Below are 27,902 nucleotides of genomic sequence, written 5' to 3' on the forward strand. Positions count from 1 at the left end.
AATAAGTTGTAAAAAAGTTTGAGGTTCTAATACGAGGGTTAGGTGAAAAGTTCTCGGCCTAACTATGAAAGACTGCGATTTTCAGTTTAAAAATGACTTTATTTTTCTACCTAATCTCCCTTGACTTCAACACACTTGTTCCAGCGTTTCTCCAACATCAGTATTCCTTCCAGGAGATTCTGTAGTTTTCCCAATGCCTACGCACCGATGTGAGTAGGTTGTCCTGGTGTACAATGATTTTTTTCCTCTTCAAGCCAAGCCTCTTCTTGCAAATTTTGGCATCTAGCTGTTCAAGAAGGTTGGAGTCATTTTCTCCTGTAATTGTTCTGCCTTTTTCAAGGTGATAAATTAACAGGATCCCTTTCGCTTCCCGAAACACACTGGCCATGACCTTTCCGGCAGATGCAATCGACTTTCTATGGCCCTGAGCCACCAGCTTCCACCCTCTGCTTCAACTGCTCTTTCATTTCTGGCGTGTGGCAGTGGACCCATGTCTCATCCATGGTGACAAATCGCCACACAAAATTGGTCGGTTCCTTCTTAAATCGGTCCAAATGTTGCTGCGAAAATCGCTTGAGCATTTGCTTTTGATTGGCATTCAGCAAATGTGGCATCCACCGTGCGGAGAGCTTTAGCATCCCTGATTCTTTGTGCAAGATGTTTCACACCCTTTCTTCTGATATACCCACGGCCATAGCTATCTCACCCACCTTCACTCACATATCGTCCAGCATGATATCTTGCACCTTTTCGATGGTTTCCAGTGTGGTTGCGGTTTTTGTCGTCCTTCACGTGGGTCATCTTCGAGGGATGTGCGACCACGTTTAAATTTAGTTGCCCACTTTTTAACGGTTAACATTGAGGGAGCAGAGTCCCTATACACTTTGGTCAACTTCAGATGAATTTACTTAGGGTTAATTCACCCAAGACAAAGACTTTTTTGACGGCACGATATTCAAGTTTTTCCATTTCAACGAAAAACGCAAAAGACATCTGCTGCTACAATATGTATAAACAAGCTACTTGAGAGAACTAGTTGGAACTTGTCTGATGACTCATGCACCCAGACAGGAATCATAAATATTTACTGATTGGAATGCCATCTCTGTGTTAAGCCGAGAACTTTTCACCTTACCCTCATAAATGCCTGTATGTAAGTACTGAATGGTAAATGCTAGAGATCCAAACTCATTCCTTGTTTATCATTTGTGTATTTGGAAAAGATTCATTTTGTTTGCTTAAATAGAAGCAATGGAAACCTGATAGCACACTGAATCACCAAGCTCTTAATGTTATAAAAAAATGGTCTGAAGGAATAGTGCATTGGAATGTTATAATACTGATAAATAATGAAATAAATTAACTTATACCCATGTCACTTACTCAACTGTCGTGAGTTGCTCTTGCAGCAATCGTAAAAAGCATGTAATCAGACCAAGGCACCAGGTATAACTTACCAGTTACAAAAAAATGAACAAGTACTTAAGAAAATATGTGGGGTACCACAGGGCTATACAAGTGATTTTTTTACAGGAGTGAGAAATACAATAGGTGAATTGTCCGGGCAATCTCACCCTGACAGAATTTTTTTTTTGTCCAGGTCAATTATAAAGTGAAGTCTCTTTGTGAATAATACTGAGAAGCTGCTGTGCTGAGGAATGCTAATAAAATGTACAGGGTAGCTGAAAATATTCGATACAAACTGGAACCGATAAAAGTTATTGTGAATTTTATGTAAATTTATTTCAAACATATTAACTTAATGCACTAGTTTCACAAAATTTAATTCATAAATTATTGCATAAAAGTGGCGACTTAAACTGGAGACTCATCTTCAGAATCATCTGTTTTATCTGAATCAAGCAAAAGTAGCTTCTCTTGTAATATCATATCTCTTTCATTGGATGATTCTGATAAAGGTGGAGGGGCATTCATGTTTGCAGAAGAAAATCCTGCCTTGGATTCAGTAGATTGGGGGCGTTCGTTTTCAAATGAGTGGCCTGGTAATTCGTTCTTTGGTGTCATCTCCATGCCAGAGTTACTATCTGTCATTCTTTTCACTGTGCCCATGTCAGCTGTGTAAACTCCTGTGTGGCCGATAGTTCTGCGACGTTCTGCTCTCTTAATAATATTTTCAAATCCTATTGCTTCTTCATAAGTATGTTGAGGAAGGGAGTAGTATTCCAACGAGGAAGGATGATTCTTTCCTAAGTAAAATCAATATTTTAGAATTTTTATTTTGTCTCCCTTATTTCTCTGTTTTTTGTATGCATGTTAATTATTTTTTTCTAATTGATAAACTATGAATTCAACCTAATGGAAGAAAAAATGGATTATTTATTATGATCTGTTTAGATGGATCAATTAAATAGAAACTGATGTATCTTTCATTGTCAAGCAAGGCCTTGAAGATGTGCAGTGGGAGGTAGTGCCAAGTGAAGAAGAAATATTTAAGGAATCAGTACATATTCTCCTTAAGTAAATTCACTACATACTTTTATAAGTAAGATTATCATTAGCTTTCATTTTAAGAATGAAGACTTTTCAATAATTGTATCTTAGTTAAAACTGCATGAAATGAATGTGCATGAATTAGTGGTGGTATTAACTCAAGTTTTCAAGTGCATAGGGTCTTACCAGGTCGTACATTCCTCCTAATGCTTGCTACACTTTCATCTGAATTATCTGACAAGATTGGCTGTAAATCAGATTTTCCTGAGTCTTGATATGGGTTATATGCCGCAATAGTAATTCGTTTAGCTCTCTTATGCCGGAGTGCCAATTGCTCATAAAGCTCCTGTTTGTCATCTTCTATCAGGTTGGGATTATATCTTTGAAAATACTGCAGTAGTTTTTCATGATTAGTTGAATAATTAATCAGCTACAATTCTTCCTGTTTTTAACTTCAGGAAGAAAATATTATGACACATAGTGTCAGTATCAATAATCCTTACCTTTTGAAATGGGCTGCTCTGGAAAGCTTTCATCAACAGCCCTGGTTTTACTTCTGAAGGATCCTTTTTCCTTAATTCAACACCTGAAAACAACTCTGATTGAGCATTTCTAGCTCTTTTAGAGTGTGATGATTCATCTGCCACAAATGGAATGTAGCTTAACCTTGTATCTTTTGGGATTGGGTTGTCATGTAGTATTTGAATTTTGTTGTCTTCTACTAGAGTAATTGGTCCATACAGGTGGGCATAGTGATGACTGTGAAAGATTTTAATTAAAATTAGAAAGAAATAGTCCAACTTCATTCATTCAAGTTTGAAATTGCTAGGTAGTTCCAGAACAGAGTTAGATTTTCCCCATCTCATTTCTTGGAAGCAAAGGAACAAATTCTAGGAAAGGATCCAAAAAATTGAATTCAGGGCTGGCGAACAGCACCTGACTTCACCAAAAGAATCCTGGACAAGTAGTACCTTTGAAATTGGTAATGCCCCTGGATTTATCCATAAATTTCGATTTAAGATGATGAGTCATCCAGCAAACTTACTTATCCATAGCCAATAAATATTTTCTATTTGTTTTAGTTATGTTCATTTGTTTGTTATTCCTAGTATGTTCTCAATATTCAATTTTATGGCACATTAATAATGTTGGTTAAAATATGGATTTTACTGTAAATACTGGCTAGCCTTTTCTCTTCATTTTGTATCATCTCTGTTTTTCAATTCATTAAATATCTTGACGTACATGAATAGATTTCCAATCAGATTTTTCCTTGCAAAATTAAATCTATCAGTCGAATACTTCTCATTAGTGGAGTCTACCAGCAGTACAGATCTCACAGGTCTTAATCTGAAAGTTCAAATTTCATGCCTTCCATACACTTTGAAATCTGATTGCATATACTCTTAAGTTTGTCACTTGGCCGCCAGGGCAAACAGATATCATTGAAAGAGGGAATTGGAACAAACTTGGCACAGAATCAAGTAAATAAAATGTTTGATTAGTATATATATGTTCCTTAGAACCATGTCAATCGAGTTTCTGAGTTCGCTGTGGCCTAGTAACACTACTTCAAACTTAAAAACAAAGAAAAAACTGGGAATCATGAAAGGGTCAAAGAATATTCAGAGAGATATTTTGAAGGTGCACTTAGATGGCCGATTTTTTTAGCAAAACAGCCATGAAAAATATCCCAATAAAAATATTAGGCAGGCAGGATATGATTAATTAATCACATTCCTTAGAAAACACAGTATTCCTTATGCCTACACTGAGACGATATGTCCATTAACTCAAACTTGCATAAAACAAATGATATCTGTATTGTTCATTCTCAGATTATTCCCATAATCTGCGGCTCTGTAATGCTCTTATGACATGAATCAAATAGGAATATTCAAATTGGTAATTCTCTCTTCCAACCATGTCTTGCCATTTGTCTGCTTGGAACTATTATTTTTTTTTTTGTATTCTGGCATTGTTAGTTAATGAGATATACAGGTATCTCCCTTCATTCTGGATGTTTGGGGATAGACTGTTGGGATTGGTCTGTGATTCCAAATCTGATGGAATATCCATTCATGCATGGTGATATGCATTGCAGATAATTAGGATTCCAGTGCACATACTAATAAATATAGGTAATGAATTAAGCATATATCTTTTCACAATAAATATTTCAAGAAACTATGATTTTCCCTATGAGAAGATATCATTTGGTTTGTGAATGGAAATATTTTTTATATTTTAATTCAAATGTCAGGGAAATAGGTCACTGAGTGAGTGCAATTTTGGTGAATCTGTTAATAAGAACCTTCTCTAGAAAGGGGATGATGTAGGCTCTGAAGAAAAAATTTGCTTGACAGTATATGCAGCAACCGAATGGTCAACTTAATCATCCATATTTTTTTACATTAAACTTCAAGTTTCAAGTCAATGTCCTAAAGATGGGGTTTAGCAATTACAAAATATAAGAGTATATAATATGATTTTCATTTTCTAATCTCCGTGTGAATATTTGATCATTTATTGGCATGCTAATCATGGGTTTTTAGGGTTTTAATGTTAATTGTATCTTAACATTTTAAAACTGTTAAATTTTATGCTAATATCAGTGTTATTTTATTTGGCATTTTTAATTGTAGTATTTTGAGGAAAGGTTCTGAGGTTGTTGTAAACATTATTTGAAACATGGTTTGAGATATGCAAATTGTCGTAACCAAATGGAAAAAGGTTCAATTTTTTGTTAGGGCTTTTTACCTGAAGGTTGTGCTTTCCCATCTAATAAAATAAGTTTTGTGCCATCAATTGGAACTACAAAAATACCAAGCATTTAAACTAATAACCTCTATTACAGCCAAGCAGTTACAGATTTACTACCATTTTACTTTTAGGTAAAGACTTGTGGCCTAAATTTGGCAAGAAGAAATTTTTCAAGACCTCTCATGAAAAACAAATGATTTACGTATAAATATTCCCATCTGTTAATAAGCCCTTATTGTATTAGATTATCTCTTAGGTATTATGCTAAATCCAATGAATGACATTTTAATCAGATTAACTATACAAATAAAAGAAAAAAAAACTTACTTGAGGGAAGTCTTTTCAAATACATGCCTGATTCGGTTTTCACTTTTATCTCTTAAAAATATTTTATGCAAATATTTTTCATCAATGTCCAGGAATTTTCTCTGTAAAATATGTTTTTCATTACTTTTCCATTTTAATGGAGCACATGCTTCATTTAAATTCTTCAAGGTTACCTTAAAGTAATAATTCCCTTTAAATCCAATTATCTCTTCAATTCCAGCCATCAAGTGACTTGCAACCTAAACTCAATAAAGAAAAAGTCTATATTAAACTGTATTAAGTCCATGATTTACTCTTTGACCACAGCATATCGTAATATCTTACTTGATTATTGATTTCTCCAATTAATGTTTTATGTCTTGCTTTTGATATCTCTATGTTAAGCACTTTTACCAAAGGCTTGATAGTGGCTCCCTGTAAATGAAAGCACAACATATTATTATCTTTTCTTTGAGATGAAAAGTATGGATGAGAAATTCTGAAGCTGTAAGAAAAAAATACTCATGAAAGAAGTTTTGTCATGATAGAAGAAAGATATTTTCTCTTGGCATAAAGATTTACAATGTTCATAGTGTATTTTTATTAAAGCATATCACAATGTGTTTTTGTCAAATAGATATGTATAATGATGTTTAAATGAATATCAATTTTATTTCAATGGTTTGATTTTCACATTATTCTGTACTATTAAATGAGCATTGCTATCTTCATTCTGAAAAGTTAAGCCTCAAAGTGGATTGCTGTCATGTTAATTTGAATGGCAGCCCTGAGCACATTCTCTCTCCTGCAATATTTTTAATTGTTTAGATTATTTCTCTAATTAATGGACTGATTTTGTTTGGCTGTAATTCCTTTACTCAAGTATCAAATTTTATAATGAGCATGGAGTTTCAACTCTCATCATCATCAAAATGTTTTCATCATTATGTAATCCTTCATACAGATATACCCGTCATTCTTAAAGTTGCTCAAAATAATTTTGCCATGTATTCACTTAAACTTCACCTTCCATAAGAATTTTACCTCTGTCATTTTATTAGTTAGGTATATGGTTTCCCTGATTCACAAAACTAGTACATAAGCTTCATGTAGTCCTGAGTACATGTTTTAAGCACAAATTCATGGTTCCTTTACTAGTCATTTCTGAATAAAAAATGGTTTGATGGCCTGTTGTAAAAATCTGTAAGAATGCCACCACTTATTTTCAAATTTTACTTGGAATCAGATTTTCTTTGGTGCTGACATATTTGATGACCAGGTAGAGTAATCACTGTTTTTTAAGTTTCTGTGTCAACTCAAAAACCACTCATCAAAGATTACATTCAGGACACCGATGATTAATATTCCATTATCCTTAATGCTAGGAAAATGATTTTCATGTACTCATGCTGCAGTGAACATTTTGAAGTTCTCCTGGTACTTACTTCATTGGATATCATTTTCTCAGGTTTGGTTAACTAGTCATAAATTTATTATGCTACAATTTGGTAAAAGCTTCCCTGGACATTAAATTTGCTTCTAAACTGAGATTCTAATCCCTAAATAACTGATGTTTTGTGTGAATGGAAGAGAAACTTGTTTAATAACAGACTAGTGGTACACTGATGATCTATGGGTTGGTATATGCCCCATAAATAGCACCCTTCTTTCATGTGACCTGGCAAGATTCTACCTTGGGCACCCAAGCATTGGGTTAATAACACAAGCCAGTGTCGTTAGAGTAGCAACTTCAGTATTTTGGGTGTGTTATGTATTTCTCTTTAGCCTGAATAGTGTTTAAGATGTGAAAGCATATTTTTATGCACAACCACCACTGGTTTAAAGGAAATGGCTACTAGCTCAGTTTTTCTCTTGCATATGAGTTGACAAATATCCTAACCATTGGATTTAGATGGTATTAATTTCATAATATTTTGACATCTATTTTATGAACTAATGCTTAGTTTTTACAAGTATTTACATTTTTTTACTTTCCAAGGTAAGTAATCACCTTTAAAGCAAAAATATCCTTAGTCTTTCAGTAGAAGATACCTTGGTTTTATGTGTAACTGTATAATGAGTATTTGAATTGGTAACTAGTTTAGAAAGTTTGCCTTTATAAACTAGTTACCAATGCTAAAGTTTGAGTATCTTTACATGTTATCGCATTTATTTTCAGAGTATTCATTCTTATGATGGAACTTGATTCAAAAGTTATTCCATGAATGATAAAATATTTTTGAGGGTTAATAGGAATATCACTAAATACTGCAAGAGGCTATGAAATATAGATGGTTTGAAACTAAGCAAAGTCTAGGAAATCAAAAATTAATCTTTGTCACCTCCAAAAGTGATTTATTAGAATTTATCCACTCGCTTAATAATGTGAATTTATTGATGATTTTATGTACATGTATTTTATGAAATTATTTTACATTGTGGGATTGATACATAATCCACATTCTCGTTCTCAAAATTAGTATAATTCCCTTTTAATAGTGAACAAATGTGACATTTTGTGACTTTTTCATTTTCAGTGAAAATTTCCCTGATTTCATGTGTGTCATCATTTGTATTCAAATGAAATGTTATAATGCCATGGTTTATGCTGTGATTTGGATATACTATCGGTCTTACTTCTTTACGCTTTCACCATAAAAAATGCTGAGAAATATATTGCTATGGGAAATTTTCCATTACCTGCGCATAAACACTTGAATTTTTTATTCATCGTTTTCTAGTTAACATGAAATTTGTGCTAAGCCGTTTCTGTACTGTGTATGAATCAATCATATGAATGTTCAATAGTGACAAATCAAAATGGTCTTAGGTTTCTATAAAAGCAAAGAGAAGAAAAATTGTAGGAATTTGCGAAAGCACAGTTATCTCACAATTAGGGTCACCACTCATGGAGGCTCCATGATGTGACAATGGCACAGCGTTCCTACAATTTTTAAACATATTAGGTTTCCATTTATAAATTATTTGACTGTACAAAATGGTGATTCTTTTAGGAAGAATGTTAGTTAGAATTAGGAATAGTTAGTTAGAATGAAAGTTCATTGTGTTATGGAGCCCTAAAGCAAAACTTAACGTATACAAATATACTCCCAGTGCTTCTGAGGTCTCATGACTTTTGCACCTGCTTTATAATGCCAGCTAATTTTAATGAATTTGTGAAAGGCAAAAGTTGCATTATTGGAACATTAGAATCATATCATATTACCTGTATGAAAACTGTAAAGAGGATGACGGCCAGTGTTGTTGTCACGTACACGCTTCTTGCTTTTGTTTCCTCATCATTTAGCATTATAACCAATGAGAACCCTACAGCACCACGTAATCCACCATATGCCATTATAAACTGTTCTTGTAATTGGATTCTTTTCATTCTAAACATATTTGAGATTGCAGTTAGGACAAAGACGCCTGCAAAAAAATGTAATATTTTTTTAGAGAGAGCATTTTTTATGCTGTGTCCTGGGATGGAAGTAATCAGAGACAAAGTCATATGGATCAAAAAACATTCAAGGGTTAGCCCATTGAACGTTTTTTGTTCACATCATAAAATCTTGTGCATCCAAAGGAAATTGAGCTGCATATCAAATTATAGAGTCATTTTTACATTATAGTTGTTCAATGGTTAATTTACAAAGTAATTTTTGTATTTTAACTGCATACCCCAATTAAATATGTTATCCAATTCTATATTATGTAAAATTGAGAATAGATTTTTAGGATATTGAACTAAATATGCCTAGCATTTTATTATGCTTATTGTATTAAACTGTTCATAGCATGAGAAATATAGCTAATTATATGCTTTTTCAGGTTATTTTTTGTGTGTTCTAGTTAGCATTAATTGCACTATTGGTAAAAATACATTTCCACTCATTCAATTCACTGTTTCTCCCTGTCATTTCAAGAGTGGGTGACTGCCTCAACAAATTGCGATATTGTAATTAAGGCATGAGAAATTTCTATGGATACTGCTGCCTCAAATTTTAATATAGTTTTGAAATATTGAGAAGCTATCAATTTTTTTACTTTCAGTTCTGGTGTGCCGTCATTTAATTTGATTCACAAATTTTAAGTGGAATGGTATGATATGAGTCTTCTAACTACCTGCTAGTTTAATAGTTATCCACAGTGGCTTCATACAGGGTGTGGAAAGATAACTTCCTTTTTTCTAGCCCAAAACGCTTTTAAAAAAGGAAGTTATGTTGCTGCACCCTGTATTTTAAGATGACTCCAAACTTACCAATAAATCTACAGATGAGGCACAAAAGAATGGACCAGTAGATGAATCCAGATGCAAGATCATGCTTGTAGCTAAATAATACAGTGCCCAGGAATAAAAATATCACAGCCTCACTGGTTGCACTTGAAAGAAAAGCCAAAATTTTAGATCTATCACTAAGTTCTTTCATAATTTTCTGGTGAGATCAACATTCAAATATTAGATTTTGTTTTGAAAAATATATCAAATTTACTTACCTTACCATTTTTGTAAAGTATTTCACTGTCACATATGATTTACTTGAAATATTCTTGAATGAATAATGGGCTTGAAGTAGTCCACAGAAAATTATGCTGCAATGCAGAAATGAATATGTGACTTCAACAGGTTTGATGAAATAATTTTAAACTAAGGATGCTACTCTTCATGACATTTTAACTGTACAAAAAGCTATTATTGTAACCCTAATTGCTATGGTTCTCTCCAATATATCAAATAGTGACCATCGTCTCAAAAATTGCATTATTCAAACATGTAGTTTTAATTTTATTGGAAGAGTATCCATAGGCTAGTACAATGACTATAGGGCTCATATTTGCCAAGCCTTATAACTCTATTGTTGAACTGCAATTTTCTATGGCTTAGAGAGAATTACCACTGTGTAAATATATATGTATTAGGCAAACTGATAAAATTTCATTACATACTATAAATTTGCATTAGTGCCAACTAAAACTATACTCATAAAAAAATGCCCCAAGATAAATTTGAAATTCAAAGTCAACAACATAGGCATTTGTGACAGTGAAAGCTTCAAGTATTAACTGCTTACAGCTTATTAAATTACAAGCACAATCAAATAACTTCATAATTGACATTTTAACTGCTATCAAAGACATTTTTTGAGTCTGTGATATCTAAGGCAGTATAAAATAAGAATTTCTAAGACTCCACCTAGATGATTGGATGAAAGAAAACCTCTCCTTATTTGCATGTTTTATTATCAATATGTACATGTCACTTACCATCATATTCCTTAAATATCAAATAATATGCAAAGTAAAAATCTATTGTCTGATAAAGCTAAATTAGTGAGTATGTTCACTTGATCATGGCATAAAGCTTTTTTATACTATGTCTTCCGGTAAGTCCAATTTTTTAATGCTGCTAGAAGTAACACTACCATCCACCCTCAAAATCCATCACCCTCTGCAATGCCTAACACAGTTTATTATTGGTATCTGAAATTTACTCTTTGGGCCAGAAGCTTACTTGCTCTACTTTTTTAGTACAGGGGGCCACTTGGCAGTGTACGTATGAGAAAGATTTTGTAGATTCGACATCCACTTACCCCTTTTTTCTGATGCTTCAATCATGGCTCAAAAATATAATTCTTGGCTAGGACATGATTATTATTTTTTCATATCTCTCTCTTTTCACTGTGTGTAACAGACCTTGTGATTGAAGAACGGTCAGGGAACCAGCCAATTACAGGGATGAGGAATGAAGCACTCGCGTGCACTCAAAGCTTCAGTTTTGACCGCTCGCAGATGCAACGGGATTGTAAAAATAATATAACAAAATTGAGGTGACTTCAGCAATGTAAGTAACTTCAAGAGTAGGTGCTCTGACAAATTTCAGCATATTAGAAGAGTTTTGTGGAAAATTGCCAATTTTTAATTAATCATGATATTCCTCCATATCATGAAACGTCTCTTTTATTAGCAAAGGTAATGCCTGAAATGACACTTCATTTCATTGTACTGCATGGGTACCTCTTTTTGAATTTCTATCAGAATTGCCAAATTTAAGTCAAGGTATCCTAATATTTCATTTTTATGATTCATTTTAAAATTAGTGCATAAATGAAATCAATACTCTGGGTCAGCTAAAACATTTTACATAAATATTATTGAACATGGTGTAATCAAGGCAGCATTCCTAGGTCAACTGCATAGCTAAAGTTAGGAAACCACCAAGCCAATTAGAGATCCAACAGATTATCAGCTATGTGGTGTCAATTTCCAATCTTCTTCAAGCCCATCTTATATCCTCCAAACCATATTTGTTGTTCATTATGTCTATCAAGTAGAAGTGGCACATGGAATTAGTCCAGTTTTATTGTTATAACTAATCAATATGGAAATATTTTTTGGGGTTCACTCCAAAAACCTCCATCCCAGTAAGGCTATTTTGGAACTTTCTATGGAATGCAGGATACAGGATGTAGTTTCACAGCAAGTGCCATAAATTTAAATTTGGTGGTTACATTGAGGGATAGTCTAAAAGCAATATGGTGAAATATAGAAATTTAAGTGGCTACATAAGGTAACAAAATCAAGGATAAATCAAGCATTAATATAGCATAGCAAGGATAACAAGCATAGTATGCTCTATGTATTTAATCTGAAAGTGGCATGATCCCCTCAGAGAAATCTCTCTGAAAAATTTGTTCTAGCCACCACCCCTCCTATTCCTCCCCCCCCCCCCCCCCCAATTATTCTTATGGTAGTGATATAATGACAGTTACAACAACAGAAAAGAGAGCCTTGAAGCAATGGGAATGTACTTATGAAAGATGATGAATGAACAGCAGAGAAGAAAGAAGCCTGAGTAAAATTATTTAGAAGAAGAACAAGCCCGCTACATATATTTGAGTGCATAGTAACTTGTGGGTAAAGTAATAGAAGGGAAGTCAAAAAGGATGAAGGAAGTCAAAAAAGGGAATAATTGAATCATGTAATAAGGCATTTTAAGGATTAAGAGGAGAAAAGGAGTTGCAGTAAGTCAGTCCTCAGAAACATAGCTGATAATCATGATATTTTCTCAGCCAAAGGGTGATACATTATTCATTCATCATTTGGCTGGGAGTTATTTCTCTTGCGTGGTAGGATTTTGTTTTACAGCTCCATTCTCCCTGGTTTTACCGTGTTTGTTGCTCCAGGCAGAAAAAATTCACCACTTTTGCAGTTTGAATATTAAGGTCAAAGTTACCCATTCTTAGTTGACTAGTCAGTGTCATTGCTACTCTGTTCTTTTGTCCTAAATATACCAGTGAGGAAGCCAAAAGCCATGTTAGCCATGCCATAGTTAGTTAGAAGCCATGTTGTCTGGAATCAACATGCATGGTGATAGACAAAGAGCATACAGTCTTCAAAGGCTAAGCAAGAATTGAAGTCTTTGCTCCCACTTGAAAATGGAATTTTACCAACATATCCCAAACTTATGCTAGTGTCTTAACAAACTGAAAGGCCTTGAGTTCTTATGACATGATTCCACATGTCTTATATCAGAACATGATCCAAATGATTGTAAAACACACTCTATACTTTCCTCCTCTTTCTATAAATATCATTACGAAATTAAAGGAAATAAAATACTCAGGAAATGGAAAAAAATTGATTTTTGGAATTATCATACTGTATGTTATTATACTTTGCACTACATTCAGAATGAATAAAATAAAAAAATAAAGCTAATAAATTACAAAACTTAAGGGTGAGGAAAACATGGCAAAAGAGCGGTGCATGGATATGATTAACTTAAAGAGACAGAAAAAAACATTATGTATAGAAAATAAAAGTTAATTAAAGAAAAATCCATGCAAACAGAGACTTAACGGACATACTAATTGAACCATGAGATTCACACAAAATGTAGAAGAACTTTAATGTCAAAATATTTGGCCAATTAAATAGAAATGACATGTGATGTTGACATAAATCACTGAGCTTCAGGAATACTACATGACAAATCTGAATATCAAGGGGCAAGATTATGAGAAAAAGCAGTCAGGAAAAGGTAATTAAGGCAGTGGGAAGGAAACACCCATGCCAAATATCTCAAAATGTTTAGGAAAGGAAGTTTGACATGAGCTCATTACTTTGACTTTTTTCACAGGATGGCATTACTTCTTGTGACCCTGACTACAGCAAGTATTATGCAAATCTTATTCTTTAAAGTAAGTACTTTTGCCCAGTACAGTATGATTTAAAGATGATTGATGCAATAAAGTGCATATATTAACATTATTAAATGTAATGACGTGATCCCTTTCATTTAAGTTCTGATTAACTTAGCAATGAGAAAGAGTTGAAGGACCAAATAACTCTCCCTAGTATAATTATAGGTGGTGACTTAATCATTAAATATATTTACCTTATGATTCCTGAAAAATGGAATAATTCTGCTGTCAAATATGAAAGATATGCCATTCCCAGCACAGCCAATGGTTCCACCACTGTCTTGAAACATATAAGTAAACGTTTTACTTTAATTCATTTTATATAAATTAATATTTATATTAAAAATACTAGAATTTACTATTGTAGTTGACATTTTTTTATTTAGCTCAATTTTTATAATAATCAAATTTCATAACTCACCGCGAACTTCACTTGTTGTTTTGGTGATGACAGCTGTAAATAAACCAAAAAATACTCCCACTGTCATTCCTCCTAAGTTGACTGTGAAAAATGATAATACTGCCATGGTATAGTCCATACTGTCAATAGTGGGCTTACTTGCCATTGCAACCATTGTGTGGTAGAGTACCACCGTAATTGCATCTGGAAAAAAGAGAACATTAGAATTAGGAAATAAACCTAAATTAATTGTTTGTATACATTATTTGAATTTTTCTAAGAGCATTTAAAATTATAATGTGAGCAATGTGATGCATTGATGATGTATAAATTCAATATTGTTTGTCCAACTACAAGGGAAAAGATACATGATATAAGGCATGTAGAAATAGGTCTAGGAGAATATCATATAATAATGCTCACCAAGAACACAAATAGCAGGTATATTGTTACACGTTAAGGCACAAAAAAAAGTTCACCGGGTTTATAATAATATAAAAATGTACAAGTTAATAAAATATTCAAAACTGTTCCATATATTTATTAGCACTATGATCACATTTCACTGTGAAATAACGCTTCTGTTTTGAAAAGTTGGAGTTGCATAATATCTTTTAATGGGTTAGGTAAATGGCTGTCAACTCTAATAATAATAATACCTGTAGCCTGTGAACTGTTCAGTGTATACACCCTTTATTGGTTTTTAAGTGTATAAATATAGTCAGGCTTTCTAGTTTGGTGATTGTGATTATCAGTATTCATTTCCTTTAGATATATTTGTTATTATATGGCATTAAATAAAAAAATTAAGCATTAGGGATTGTTAGAATTCATAGATTTTTGAAATTAGGTGTACACGATCACCGAAGGAGCAAATGTTGCATAATTCTCAATCTAAACTTGTGAATTAAAAATCTTTACATGTGTATATGTAATAATGAGGGTGTGCCACCTTAGTAAGACAACTAGCAAATGCTGCTGAAGTGACTGTAGAAGGTACATGGAGAGGAAAATGTCAATGGATTACAGCTAGAGTAATTGAATTTAGAGCAAATCAATAACTCCTGGCCATCATGCATGCTCTAACGTAATTAATAGAGGTTTAAATTTCACATACAAATGAGAAAATCAGATATCGAATGGATTTCATATTGTAACCCATCTCTGAATTATATGTCTCAGTTTTATATCATGTTTGATTTCAATTTTCCTCATGTTATGCTCCTCAAGCCATTTGTTTAACTTCAACTTTTTCATAAAAGTACACTTTTTCATAAAAGTACTGCCACAGACCACATCATCCCCTTGAACTTCTGCCATCACATATCTCAAAAGTTAAGTTAAGCAGGAAATGAAAAATCCACTTTTCATTTCCTACTAAATAGACTGCTGGACATACCACTCTCATAAAGAAATTTTGATCATGAACTGAAGATGATATAAGATATTGCAGTGAAAAATGGGTACAAAGAAAATTTAATAGAAGAAATACTACGCAGAAAATGTTCCCTTAAAACAAACAGTCTTTTGTTTAAATCTGTTAATATGGATGTAAAAGATTACAAATGGTGTAGACTCCCTTATGATGGATTGATTTCACTAAATATAGCAAACCTCTTCCCTAGGGAACAATTTTGGATAGCATTTTACAATGTCAACAACCTAAAATCATTCATGAACACTATGAAAGACAAAGTGGAAAAACACTTCATGCAAGCAATTCATGTTTTCTTTTCCATCTATTTTACCTTTTCCACCCTTCTCCGCACCCACATCTCTCAAAAGTCTCCAATATACACCTATCATCTTGTTTCAAAAACCAAGTATCCAATACGTACAAGACCATGCTCCTAGCCAAATTCGTCACTTATCTTTTCTTAAAATCCTTAATCAGTTTCCCTGCCATCAATTTCCACCTCCTTGTGGAAGCTGCTTTGCCTAACTCAATTCTTCGTCTTGCACCCCTACTGTTTGGACCATCTTTGCCCAAAATTCTGGCCCAATAGGTACATTACTGCTATGGGTATTACTCATGCCTCTCCCCTTCCTGAAACCAAACTGATCATTCCCTTCAGTAGTCATTTAATTTCCTCTCATTTCTTTCATTAATGATCATAGCTACATCCATTAATGATCACCTTAGCTACATGCAAAATCAAATTCAATAGCTATCACAGTAGAATTTCCCTTTTTTGGGATGAGAGGTCTATATTTAACGTCTTTGAAATCTTCCTGCCAAATACCTTCCTCATGTATGCAAGGAGTTAACCCTTAAAACTAACTTCCATTTTTTCCTAAATCCTTAAGCATTTCTGCAGGGATGATATCTATGGCCTTGTTTCATTTCAATTTCCTGAATCAGTTTTCCATCTCAAAATGGAGTAAGCTTGGGCCAAAGCTGTCCCCATCGATCTCATAATCTCTTTTTATGTCTACATATGCTGGCCTAATATCTTTACCATACAGATCCCTAATGTATTCTTTCCATCTCTCTTGAATCTTTCATGATTCAATTATTGCTTTTCCTGCACATACATTTTTCTATGGTCTCCAGGTGCTCCTTTCTTTTCATTCTTGTAAATGCTTCACTATTCCATTTACCCACTTTTCTACCCTGTTTTATCCTCTTGAATCTGTCATTACACTTCATTACTACTTAATGAAGATCCGAATCCTAATCGTTTTCCAGGAAACTGCATGTTGATTGCACTCTTCCTACATCTGTACCTGACCATTACATAGTCCAACTGATGTATCTCTGAATTCCTCAGCATTTTCCATGTATCTATGTATATTTTGGTGTTTAACCAAGTGTTTGCTATAGTTAAACCGTCTCCTGCAGAAATGTATTGCTTTCTCCCCATAGTCATTCCTTGTTCTTAAGCATCCTACCTCACTCCCATGTATCCCTTCAGCCACCACTATATTCCAGTCTTCCAAATCTATTAAATGTATCCTCCGAGGGGCATACAATTTTTTCTCTATTTGATCATATGCCCTGTCTATTTCTTTCTCTGAATGGTAACTTGTTGGCATGTAGACCTGAATAATGGCCGAATGCATTGGTTATCCTCTGCTGATAATATTCTATCACTCACCTGTTCTATGTTTGCCACACATCTTCTTCCTACTTTTTGTTCAACATAACCACCCCTCACTGGCTCCCTTCCCCTCATTATCAACACTGCATTACAGATGATACATCATGATTACAGAATATTCACGATGATTAAGCATTGCATAACAGTTCATACTTAGAGTATTTATTTAGACAATCAAAAATAAAAATATTTTACGCTGAAATTGACAGAAAACTGATACTTTTGAGAGATTTAAGATACTGAGGCTACAGGTGAAACCAGTCATATTTAGCTGCTGCTTGTTAGTTATCAGACATTGCATGCACATTGATTTACATTGCTATGGTAGTGAAGTTGTTTTTTCACTGCAATATTGTACAATATATTTGCAATGAATTAAAAGAATTTAATTGATTATTTGAATCGTTATGTCTGCCAATTTTATTATTCAATGCTACTATTAGCCATTAATTAATTGATAATTTCTATTGAAAGAACTACAATTAATTGAAAATGCATTGCTGATTTATTTCGAACATTCTTGCAATGAGGGTGAGTCAGGTGTGACGTGATTAGTCATCATTCTCCAATGATTTTACTGGACATTTATTTTAATTAAGGATTAATAATCATATCAATTGAGAAATACCACCTCTCTGCTTTTGTAACATCTCTTCTGGTATTTTTATTGTTTTGGTATTTATAACCTGAAATTTTATTTCATTGGGTTATAACAGAAAATGTGGCCCAAATCACTCATACTATTATTCAATATACAAATTAGGGCTTGCCTTGCCATAAAAATTTGACATTGACTAAGATATGAATTCGATGGCACTCACAAAACTTACCTTTAAACCCATTTCCACAAGTATCACGGCCACTTGCAAAGCCAGTTTCTAAGATTTGCAGAAACAAAGTTTTGAGGTAGAGCAGTCAAACTGCATATCAAGAATTTTTTTTAGTTAATAGTGATTTGGATGCACATGAAAATTAGCACTAATCTAACATGCTTTCAATGAAAACCATTTTAATTATCAAATTTCATACTTTTTAACTATGTCAATGGTGTTAATAGTAGTACATATCATGCTTGGAATGAGTTTAATCTCACCTACCATTTAATAGAGACTCTCCAAATATCAAAAAGTAAAGGTCTTTATTAACACCAACTTCTTGAAATATTGCTAACACAGCAACTGGGTCAACAGCAGATATTAGTGCTGAAAAAATTAACAATTCACTCAGCGTAATGTCTGAAAAAACCACTTCTTCTCCTGGAGTGTTTCCTGAATACCAATCACCCATCCACGAATTATTGTGCAATACATTTAGTAGAAACCCTGAAAAATGGAAATAAAATACATACTAAGCAATATTTCTAGTTGTATTGCATTTAAGATAAACGTAAGATGTTTTTTATATTCATCATATGTACCTATAGAAAAAGTGTTGAATATTGTTCCCTGTAAAAGAGAAGTATGCAAGTAAGCCATCCAAGTTTTGAAAATAATCACATATAGCATAGAATCTAAATTTTCATTTGAAGCTAGTCACATAAAAATGGAGTTGATAATGAAATGTCATCGTAGCAAATTACTCTAAATTTAGAATACATCATATTAAACAAAGTAATCCAAATATTGATTAAAAATGTAAGACCTTAAATTGAAATTATAATTATTCAAGAAAAGTTCTAACTTAATTTTACTTTCATTTAAAAGATATTTAATTTTACTCACCACAACTGCAAACAGCAAAATGGTGGGCAAGTTATCAAAAAAAGTTGCATTGTATAGGGAATATGCAGATTCAAGTATTACCCTGTCACAAAAAGCATGTTATTTTCTTTTAATATTTTCATTAGTGTAAATCCATATTTTAAGATTGAGCAATTTTTAGAAGCAACAAGTTCACATAGCACATTGTAGGTGTAACTAAGTAGTAGTAATATGCATAATGAGCCAGGGTGATAGTTTTGAGGAATCAATCAAATTGATCTTATTTAACCCACAAATCATCTGAATCTTATCATCAGTACCATCAGTATCAGCAGTACCCCACTAAAATTCCTTACAGACATCTAAGAGTCATTGCTTTGACTAACAACATTTTTCTAGGGATTGGTTCCATTGTATTCCAATTGCTTAAAGTAAAGAACCAGTTTAAATTAAAAGCTATTAATTTTCAAAAACCATTTTTGACCTATTAATATTCAGAATTAAACTAACAAATGAAGCAATTGATAATAGCAAGCATAGAATAAAAATTATGATATAAAAATTGCTTAAATTAAATGCAATAATATTTGCCACATTTCTTCATTTATATTTACATTCTCTCACATTTATATGGCACTATAGGATTCAGAATTCGTATGACAAGAATGTAATAAGGAGTCCTTTTTTATTAGACTGTCTTTTAATTTTATCAGTAGTCAGTGTTATCATTGCATAAAAATTAATTATATGGAATAGTATTTGATAGTATTTTTTTTTTATATATAAAAATGTAAGCCAACGGCCAGTCAACATGGCATGAAAGTTAAAATAACAGTTAATATCTCATAAAATCATATCCCTGTGCACATTTCGGAGAGTTGTGGGGTGTTCATTGGTAAGATGTATTAAGTCCATGAGGGGGAGCTGTGGATGGGGAGAGGATCAGATGGCAAATGAGTTGAAGTCAGTGTAGTTTTTGTCAATGACTTTGGAAAGGAATATGGAAGAGAGTGGTTTTTGTAGCATAGGACTGGTGATAAAGACATTAGACCTTCTGGGTTGGGAAGAAAGCTGTGAATACATCTATGGAGACATGGTTGAGTACTTAGTACCACAAAAATCATGATAAAACTACAAGTGTATTATTTTATATACTGCAGTGAGTTAAAATAAAGCTAGAGTTTTTGAAAGCTTATTGTCTTATTAACAAAATTTATCTTCATATTGGCCCTCATGTTGCATGTCTTCTCTTACTTTATTCATGTTTCTGCAGATAAATGGTATTGTAGGGTGGTAATTTCAGGTATTTTAGACTTGGATTAGCGGATAGACTTGGACTACTGAAAAATTGTGCCATCTCCCCAGCCATAAATCTATTGACCGAGGGATACTTAAGTGATCACTGCAATCAAATATCCTGAATAACAGTTCAATAATTTATAGGTAGTCGGTTGTAGGCTCTAAAATAATACTCATTCCAAATAAACTTATCATATAATAAGATTTTTTTAAAAATCAGATGGCATGAAGTACATACGGTGGAAGGAGAACGAGGAAGAATAATCGTGGTGTGAATGAAGGTAAAACACCAACTGCATCCCTTGCTTGAACCAATGTGCTAGAGGAAAAAAGTAAATCCATTTAGTTCAATTAAATCCAAACATTTTAAAATACATGATTTTGGATAACATTAAATCATTAAATTTATAGTTAAAATAAAACTTTAAGTTGGTGATTTACCACATGAGAGGCCATGAATTTATTACAAAATAACTTTACTTCATAGCAAATTAAACACAAAGCCCTATCGTTCCAATTATTTTCATTTCCCAACCCTTAAAATTGAGTGAATTCATATTTTGAGAACCCACCTGAAATTAAAAACATTTTGTAATGAGCACATTTTTTGCCTAATCTGAACAGGAAGATGAAACATGATATTGCTTAGATTACCGGTCTGAATGCATGTTTTTAGCTCTAAATTAATCCTGGAAAACCCTGAATTTGTCCAGTATTTGAATTAATTCCTAGCAGAGACATATATGGAAATAATCATATGCATACTTATGTTAAAAGAGGACTAAAACTCTTTGTTTTATAGGGCAGATACACTAGGAGTTAAGGCTCTTGGAATTTTGAAGATTCTTTTTGTCATCTTCAACAATAGGTAAAAATAATTGTTATGAAATTTTCCTACAATTGTGATATTGATTTGTAATGTGACCAGTTTAATTTTAGTTTTATTTACAAAGTAAAAAGAAATATTGACGTGGAAAATTAAGAGGCTGATTGGATTGTCGAAAATAGATTTTACTAATGGATCAGTACCTAAATTGAAAGATATGGTAATGCAAACTGTAATATGACTGGTGAGAATGTTCTATAGGTTAGAAATACAAATGCAGATATTAAATGCTTGTTCAATCCTCTTGTTTCATACTGTACCACCTGCTATTGTATGGGTACATTATGAATTATAATATGTTCAAGTTATGTTTAATTTCAACCTCATAATAGGCAAATATACTTACAATATTATGGATCCCACGACAAATCCAACAGAGATTAATAGGCTGAAAGAAATAAATATTTTGTGGTCACTATTTGAAATGTATAATAATGCCTGCTACCAACTTGAGCTTTTCAGTGTGAAACATGGATGGGCAACATATAATGGTTATTTTATGGCACATTCATAATACCCAATCTCTTGGACTAAAACGCAAATACTTTCCATGGAAAAGCCATTGAATAATTTTCATGTTTAAAAACCATATGAATGCATAGTCATTCCGTATCAAGTAAGGCATTATTTTGTATTAAAGATGTCATTTTGTTAAAAGGAGACTTATTTGGAAGTCAGGAAATACTGGACTAATCTTATTCTTTTGCTTAAAGCATCATGAAGTTTTTTTCTTCTAATAAAGCCAAAATTGCTGGATAGCTATGCATTTTTGGATGCTCAAGTTCCTTAAATAATGAATTTCCAAATTGTGCTGACATCAAATTAATGAAATTTTTCAATGAAGCAAATCACCAAGGTCTTCCTATTTAAATAAAGGTTTGAATTAAAAATTAATTATCCCATTGCTACTGCCAGAAGGAATGTAAAAATTGACTCATTCATATTTCAGAACTTCTCCTTAAACTTATTCAAAAAACATTTATCTCTTTTATTGAAGCTAGGTGATCATCATTTTCATATTTGAATTTACCACTGATTAAGGTAATCAAAGATGTAATCAATTTCAACTTTTATTGTATTCAGTAAATAAAGGAAGCAAGTACAATAATAAAGCATTCTTGGTTGAAGTTGAATTGCTCCTTTAATGTATTTAAATCCCTGCTTACCCAAGTAGAAGTAGCTTCCTACCGAAATATCTTGGCATTAAATTTGCATAGTAAAATTTAATTTACCATGAGAATAATTGAAATTATTATAGCTGCCAAGGAAAAAATGCCACATTAGGGTGTTAAAAAATTGTTTTCCCTAGGCATAATACCCCTGAGTTGGCTGACAATCAATTAAAAAATTTATTTGAAAAACAATTTGGATTTAAATGACCATTTTCAGCCGTGACTGAAATGTTTAATATCTCATAAGCATGTCACCTTTGGAGGTAGGCAACCGTACAGTACATAATTTACTTCACTTCTGCACCAGAACATTTTCTAGGATATCCTGTTGTGAACTAGAAGGATAGAAAATGTTTATCGTCTGTCACCTTGGATGCCATTTACTTGAGCATGGAAAAAGAAAGAAAAATAGTGTACATTTAAAAATGTAGCCGATGGTATTTGGCTCTAGATCAACTACTGACACATGGATGGTGATCCCTCCAATTAGCAAAGGACAAAATTACATGTTCTATTCTCATGGAGCAACTTAATTGCACATAATGGTGTTCAGATGTTTTCTTTTGGTCTTTGAGACAGTGTGAGTGTTTAAATGCGCTCTGCAGAGTGCAGTATGAACATTGTGTGTTTCGATAGTTTTGTGGATCATGCTGCCCCCTGTTTTCCATAGTTTAGTGGAAAAAGACGGCAAGTAGAAAAACAATATTAAATGTTTCATGGACAAAGTGAAGAAAACTTGCAGGACAAATCTCTAAATGACTTTGCAATAAAGAGCCATTAGTATATTTTTAGTGTTGGGACCTTCTCATTCATTTTTACAAGTTGACCCCAAGAAATAGAATGACAGTTTGGAGTAGTGGCAAATGATTGCAAGGTCACCAATCATGCATGCATCTATTACCATTAAAATATTCATCCTTCAATGTATCTGAAACATTACATGAATGTAAATTCTGCTCAGGAAGAAAATATTATGTCATTGCATCCACTCCCAAGAGTTTGCGTTTTGCTGAATGTGAGTGATTGCATATGAAATATAGTGTATTCAGTGTGGCAAATGATAAATGACTTTTTAAGCATTTGTCTATCCTTCTAACATAGTAGAACATACTTTGTGCAGCAACTAACCGGGAGTGTATACTGTGGGAAAGCACCTCTCATAATGTGAGCTATTCATATGGGAAATCTAAAAATACATCAGTGAACAACTGAAAATAGGCATAATGATCCCAATATTTTTCCAAAGTAATTTTTAAGTCAAGTAACAACCAAAGCTCATCCATTGATGAGCTTTTTATTACCACCCTCATACTATAAGTTATGTTTCTCTATTCAATATAAGAATTTTGGAAAGTTATGATTTATCATAGCAAAATTAAAAATTGTTGCTCTGAAATCAAGTTTTTCTGCAAGAAATTTTCATTAGAGAGCTTTCTTAATCTTCTAACCAAGTCTCCATATACTGTACTCTATAATAATTTAAAAACATGGGTGGAAATATCCTTCAATGCAACTAACTAAATGACAATTAAAATGTTCAAAAAGATTTTTTTAGGTATTTGTAAATTATTTTAATATATCTTATTGAAATGAAGGTTGAGGAATTGGGCATTTTGAGATGTAAGAAATCCTGAAATGCATTGTTTCATCTTGAAAGGGTACCCTCTTTATTTTATCTCTATTATTTACCACCACCGAGTCTTCCAGATAGTGAATATTTAATGATTCATTACCTCTCTGCAATTTTAACCGTGCATTTACTTATGACTGTTCTTAGAAATCATGCATACTGAACTTGGTCTCAGTTGATTGAGTATTATTATGATTTTGAAAGTTGCTCTATGAAATTCTATATAAATGTGTCCCACTTACAAAAACCAAAGCAAAAACTTCCTTTAAAATAATATGGTAAAATATTGTAGATACAAAATATTTTCTGAGCAGTCTAAAAACAAACCACAAACCTAATTCCTGATTATTGTGACTTGTAGCTAATTTTCCATTAACAAGCTCATTGATTTTATCACGAATATTTAATTTGTATGGTTAAAAATTTCCTTGAGGTTAATGAGCACTTTAAAATTGTCTGTATTTGATACTTCAGATCTGCGTATAGCTGACTTATAATTTTATACACATATGAACAGTAATTAATTTTCATTTATGTAAGCATTTATTAAATTTTTAATCATATTCACCATGATTCAGGAACACGTGATGATAGCCATTCAGCATGGTGAAAAGCTGAAACAAAATATGATATTATAAATATGTTGTGAAACATTAATTATTAGATTACATGAGAATATGACAAAATATGCCGTTAAAGAAATATCAAAACTTCAAAAATACACACTCTACATTTAACCTAGGATTTCATGTTACCAGTAATGTATATTTTTATTAATGCTTATGCTTTAACTTTAAAGCTTAAAATGAATGGTAGAATGGCTGTACAATAATACTTTCATATACAGAGCACTCTCTTGATTCTTTGTTCACTAACTTTGTTTCTTATGGATTACTTCAGGAAGTTTTACTGCTCCACTGTAGTTAACATATTAATGGATTTTAAATTAGGCAATTTTTACGGTGGTCAGGAAGTCTGTTAATTACTCAATAATATTTGGAGTGAATGTTGATACCCCTCACTCCATAAATTTTGCCCTTGGACCTTGTTCATCAGTTGTAAGAATTGTAAACAATAGAAAGGTGTTTTGAGATCGCTTTTGTTATTTGAGGTCATTCATTATTGTTAGAAAAACAGATTTATTTGAAGTAATCATATTTAGTGCTCATTTTTTGATGATGGCTCATGCCATAATTATTTCACTATGGATATTTACTTTGTATTTTGAGTTTTCCTAACCTATTCTCTTTTACAAACCAATTAATCAACTTTAAAGTCCTGTAAAAACAGTTTAATATGTAGTCTAAAAATTTATAAATCACATCCTGTTTAATTTAGATGTCATGAATGTGTAAATAAATTGAATGGTGAATCACTAGAAGCCTCTGCATCAGGGAACTTTGATGACTTATGAATCATCAAACTGTAGCTTTGTGAAATAATTGCTGTCACCTGTAATGATCTTCAAACTATTTTAATCTTCTCTCACTCTTATTTCAGTTAAAATTAAATATGGCATGCACTTTTATTATGAGGTACATTGTGGTTCTTCTATAAAGAGTGCGGGTGGTTGACGGCTAGCAAAGGACTCGAAAATTATAAAATCTTTTACTGGTAGTTACTGGAACTCTGAAAAAATTGCTGACCACAGATTGTTTCTAATAATTCTGATTTAAAAAAGATGTCTAGTTATACACATAAGCAAACTTAGTATCAAATTACTTCATTAGAAAATCATTTGTATGCAATATACCTCCGCTAATCATTAGCTGTTTAGGAAAGTTTTAGTGTTACTGTTACTGCTCATCAGGGAAATTTCACTAGAAATGTGCATTTACTTGCTTGTAATCGTGGTTAATTTTTTAAAGATATATAAGAAAAGAAAAAGCATTATTGCCTATGTTCTCTGTAACCTCCCATCACCTGCCCTCTCCACTCTAATTCTAGGAGAGACATCTTTTCCTTCAAATTGAACCAAGCAATTAATGGACACCCCTTACAAAATGCAAAATTGTATTCCATAATTTCAATTTCATAAAGGAAATCATTGTTTTTATGCTTGTACATCTTGTTTAAATAAAGTCAGAAGGATAGTTTTTGTCAGAACGGTTCCAGGTGCTCAGTGGCAGACACTTACCTACTTTGGATAATCCAGTGATAATAATGAATAAAGAGACAGTATAATATACACCAATCTCATTCCATCTCCAACTTGCCAAACTTATTCCAACATGATAGTTTCGTGAAATATTTCTTTCAGTCGTCATTTCTATTTGCTGTTCATCTTCTGCTGCTTCACTTGCCAGGAGAGTTTCATTTCCAGTGAGTGTGTCAGCTATCTCTCCTGACTGATTGCAAAAACATTCTTGGTTGCTCAGCCAAAAGATTGAAAATATTATCACCACAAGTTTGAACTTGAAGTTCAGCATGTTGACATCTGAGGATAACGTTAAAATTGTACATTTTGAAAGTAATTAATTTACCAATAGATAATTTTGAGGGAGAAAGAAATAAAGGTCGATTATTGTTAAATAATACATAGTTATCAAGGATTCAATCACTCTAAATCAATATCTCTAAGGATATGCTCTCATTGAATCCCATAAAATTGTTATTTTAAGGTGACCCCTTAAATGTTAAGCCCTTCTCTCTTGAGGCCATTACAGTTATTTGATGACTCAGCCACAAGAAATATTACACATGTAAAGCTGTATGTGTGTACTACATTGGTCATTAATTCTAATTTTGTTATTGCTCTAATATTTGATTTTGGTTCTATGTGTAAATGAAAAAAGAAAATTAATCGCTCGTAACAAGAAAATGACTTACTTTCCTTGAGTCATTGAAATGATGGATTATTGCATCATAGCTTTTAAAGAAACAATCATTTAAATAATCATAATCACATACCAAAGTTTATATGATTCAAAAGTATATTTATATCACTGGCAGATATAAATTCCAGAGTATTTTAATTCCATATTGGGCCTTCAAATTTGAAGCTACATAAATGGAAAACCTTGTTTGTTACAGTAATCTGAAACATAAAAACAGCACAGTCTTTAGTAAATCCATATATTATCACTACCATTTCAGGGACATATTTTTTATTATATACCTAGTTAATCACCATTAAAATAAATTTTCCATTGTATAATTCAGCTTTTGGTGATTGATGACTAAAAACATAACATCTATTTTGAAAAATGTACTAATTAATACTATTGTCAAATGCTATCATAAAATCACAGATGTAACATCAGTAAGAATTCCATACAAGTATCAATAAGATGTGAATATTAATATCAGGTAACGAAATCCAACATTAATGAAGCTGCATTTGCAAAATTGCTTCTCCTCAGAGTATTTTTTATAAATGCATATCTAGTTATGGGTTAAATTAGGCAAACTTTAAAAAGGACTCACAAAAATGAAGTCTATATGGTATTTATATTAATTTTTTTCTAAATAGCCTAGTAGTTTTTGATAGATGCTTTTGAAAGGTCCAATTTGATTTCATGTTTGAAGAATCAAGAAACCTACAACTTCCAAGGAGGAGATATGTTTCTACCTTATTATGATATTCATAATTTTTTAACCATGGTGTATATGCACTTTTGAACCTGAAATGACTCTCTTCAACTTATTGTGGTGATGAATAAAATGTAGGTTTTTGACCATTGAAATTTACTTCATAAAATGTTTAGGATTAAAGTCAGATAAGGGCTATGTTTTGCCATCACTTTTCAAGATAATTTAAATAAATGTTTGTATTAATTGCAATGAAGCATCAATAGGATATGGACACCAACATAACTATTACACATGGGCGAAGCTAGGATATATCCAGAAAAAATCTTTTAAAAATTGTAAAACAAAAAACAAAAGCATTATCATTGTAGCCTATAAATAACCAGAAATGTACGGTATGCCCGCAGACCTGGATAGTAATTTTAACAATACTTTGTTCTGTTCAAATGGCAATTTTTG

The 27,902-nt window shown here is 32.5% G+C and overlaps 1 protein-coding gene across 1 annotated transcript; it reads right to left on the minus strand.

Annotated features, from left to right (window-relative positions):
* Positions 1-1,815: 1,815 nt before the first annotated feature.
* Positions 1,816-26,341, minus strand: LOC139697511 (probable Na(+)/H(+) antiporter nhx-9). The gene is made up of 18 exons (XM_071596243.1): positions 26,050-26,341; positions 24,481-24,526; positions 21,457-21,498; positions 20,463-20,543; positions 18,947-19,028; positions 18,643-18,670; positions 18,323-18,547; positions 14,146-14,328; positions 13,919-14,000; positions 10,018-10,113; positions 9,782-9,903; positions 8,747-8,949; positions 5,866-5,955; positions 5,715-5,780; positions 5,542-5,642; positions 2,955-3,210; positions 2,638-2,842; positions 1,816-2,207 (listed from the first exon to the last, which is right to left on the minus strand). Exons 1-18 carry the CDS (start codon positions 26,339-26,341, stop codon positions 1,816-1,818), a joined length of 2,592 nt encoding a protein of 863 aa, XP_071452344.1.
* Between the last annotated feature and the right edge of the window lie 1,561 nt (positions 26,342-27,902).

The sequence above is a fragment of the Hetaerina americana genome, unplaced genomic scaffold, assembly GCF_022747635.1.
Source record: "Hetaerina americana unplaced genomic scaffold, ioHetAmer1.1.p SCAF_79, whole genome shotgun sequence".
Taxonomy (NCBI): Eukaryota; Metazoa; Arthropoda; class Insecta; order Odonata; family Calopterygidae; genus Hetaerina; species Hetaerina americana.